Source organism: Rhea americana, unplaced genomic scaffold, assembly GCF_003343005.1.
Source record: "Rhea americana isolate MKP2758 unplaced genomic scaffold, rheAme1 scaffold_210, whole genome shotgun sequence".
In the NCBI taxonomy this organism is placed as follows: domain Eukaryota; kingdom Metazoa; phylum Chordata; class Aves; order Rheiformes; family Rheidae; genus Rhea; species Rhea americana.
The window spans coordinates 700188-702941 of NW_028186259.1; the positions used below are offsets into that span (position 1 = coordinate 700188).

General features: G+C 47.7%; 1 protein-coding gene across 4 annotated transcripts in view; it reads left to right on the forward strand.

Annotated features, from left to right (window-relative positions):
* The window catches only part of TFAP2B (transcription factor AP-2 beta), a 25953-nt gene that overhangs the window by 21017 nt on the left and 2182 nt on the right, over positions 1-2754 (forward strand). For all 4 annotated transcript variants that reach the window (XM_085304846.1, XM_085304843.1, XM_085304845.1 and 1 more), the window contains one exon: positions 2330-2471. In XM_085304846.1, coding sequence (XP_085160972.1) covers positions 2330-2471 — 142 coding nt within the window. The remainder of the gene's footprint in view (positions 1-2329; positions 2472-2754) is intronic.

The window sequence follows — 2754 nt, forward strand, 5'->3', positions numbered from 1 at the left end:
AAAAAAAAAAAAGTTCCTGGCCTGCCGTGGGCGGGTGGGTGGAGAAGGAATTGATTCCTCTTGGTGGCAAGAATGAGGATCTGTGTGTACGTGTGCGTGTGTAGGTGTGCGTGTGTGCAGGGCAGTCCTCACTCCTCATTGCTATGAATTACCAGGCTGTGCCCTCCACCTCCACGCCTGCTCCCTGCTCTCGCTAAATCTCTCCTCCCGAGTTTATTTATGACAGATGCCCGCTACCGTATCGAGGTATATTATTTTTTCCATCGAGGAAAAATAACATAGACATTATTTTCCCACGTTGTTTCGGCGGAGGAAAGAAATCGGAGCATTTTAGCAGCTGCAGAGTGCAGGTTACCTTAGGATGACTAGAGATGAACGAAGAGAGGAGCTATTCCCGAGGAAGGAAAGAGGAAAGGAGAGGCTTAAGTTTTAAATGCTTTCAAGCGAACTACTGCCATTTTGGTGTTCGGCGCGTTTCTTTGATTTGTTGTTACCGTATTTAAGAATAAAATCGAGAACCACTAATATGTTTAGGATATGTGCCTGTGTTTATCCTAAGAAAAGTTGGATCTTCTCCAAAAAACATAACCAGAATAGTATGGATGTAATTATGAATTACAAGTATCTATATTATACATACACACCGAGAGGCGTAGAAATAATCCAGTTATCTCTGCTGCATATAAGCACGCATAAACATTTGCGCTGGATTTTAACTTTTCAGCTCTTTTCCGTTGAGTTATGCGAGTGCTAAGACCTCGTGCAGAGCTGAACCCAATCCCGAAAGGGCCGATAGGGACCGGCTCCCCCACGACCTGCTGTCGGCATGTGGCTTACACCGAATAGCGGGGTGTACGGGGTATGGGGTGCCGGTACCACCAAGCAAGTCAAGTGTGCAGCATCACCTTCTTCGTGTTACCCTTCTCTGATTTACCTCCAGATCAACAGTTTACTTTAAAAAATCTCCCTCTTCGCGGAGCAAGCCGCACCTGCTCGGGCTTTAGCTTGCTCTCCGCCAACGGGCAGGATTTGGCTTTGCGGTTGTGCTTTTGCCTAGAGCAAAGATGCTGCATCCAGCCCCGGGCGGGATGAAGGGCCTGAGCGCAGCCCGGGAAGGGGCTTCCCTGGCCCGAGCGGCCGCGGAGCCGAGGCCGGTGCCCTCGCCTCGATCATCCCCTTCGGCGATCAGCGAGAAGCCTCGGAAAAGACAGATGACGTCTTGCCCCAAGTCCCGATCGTTAAAAATAATGCGGTCCTAGAGTTATTAGACATATCTTTTTTGCGTGTTGGAAATCTTTCCCCTGGTCCCTCAGGCGGTGCTTTAAAGGGTTTAATGCTTTATTCTAGAGGGGGTGAGCTATAATCTGGTGGAATCCCCCTAGAGTCTGAAAGCTTTTTGTGTTTTTTTTCTCTCTCTCCTTTTCCTCCTTTCTTCAACTACTGTGTCTTCTTGTGGCAAAAAGTACTCAGTAGGAGTTTGATGACACGAACCTCTGGAGGCTAGAAACCTGAAACCAGGCAGGCAGAGGAAATGACAATTAGAATTAGAGTTAGAATAATTATTATTTTTTCATAGGAAAAAGGTTGCCATCAGTTGCTATCTTTCCCTTGAAGAAAGAGGTGTTTCTGCTGCATGATGGTCAGACCGGATAGCGGACTGATAGTTTCCAGTGGATGAAACGCAATTATCTGCATAATTTTACAGATGCGGCTATAGTTGTGATAATGATGCAGATGCTCTCTCGCCTATGTGTGCAGGGCGTCTGCATCATTACATTATGTGTGGGTATATCTAGCCGCAGGTGTATAATGTCCCGCAGAAAACAGACATTCATACTAAAAATTATGCGTTTATCTGTAAAATTCTGTATAATGTTCTGGTGTATTGAAATAGGAGGGAATTATCTGCTTTAAAAGAAGTTTGGTCCTCCTGAATTTAGGGACCTAAGTAGTTCTCCTAAGTTCTCACTTTTTTGGGGGGAGAGGGGTCCAGGTTACTTGAAAGTGTGTCTGTGTGCCTGTGTGTACTCTTCCCACTAGTCTGCATAGAATCAGGTTGAAGCAAAAACAAATCTCATCACCTGAAAAGTTGTCCCATGAAGTTACTTCTGCCGACAGATAAGGCTCGTAGAGGGATAACGTGAGACCGGAGCCTGTTTCTAAGGTGCAGGAGATGTTAGCGGGTTCCCAGACAAGGCCCAAAAGAGCTGATCTGTGGTTGAGGGTAGAGATGAGCAGCAGAAAGCTGCCGCACCGGCTCTTGGCCGATCAGACTCACCCCAGCAGGGCGGTGATCAGAGGCTGTTAACGTCCCTCTCCTTTTGTCCAGGCGAGGCCGTTCATTTAGCTCGGGATTTTGGGTATATCTGCGAAACGGAGTTCCCAGCCAAGGCTGTTTCTGAGTACCTGAACAGACAGCACACGGACCCCAGCGATCTCCACTCCAGGAAAAACATGCTGCTTGCTACAAAGTGAGTGCGAAGTTGGCCACCTCTGCCCTCCCCCGGGAAAAAGAAAAAAAAATTCTCTCCCTCATTAAAGCCTTCTTCTGAGCTCGTTTTAAAGGAAGGAGGAGTTTGGAGTCCCCCAATTATAGTGGTACGGGGTGGGGGAGGAAGGGATGCTCGTGTGGTCCCTATATCACACCATGATCCTATATTGCTTCCGTGTCTTTCTGCAACGGGGTTTCTGTGGTGTAGGTGGCTGGCCCCTAAGTCATCTCCAAGCCATTTCCTCCCCCCCACCACCACAAAA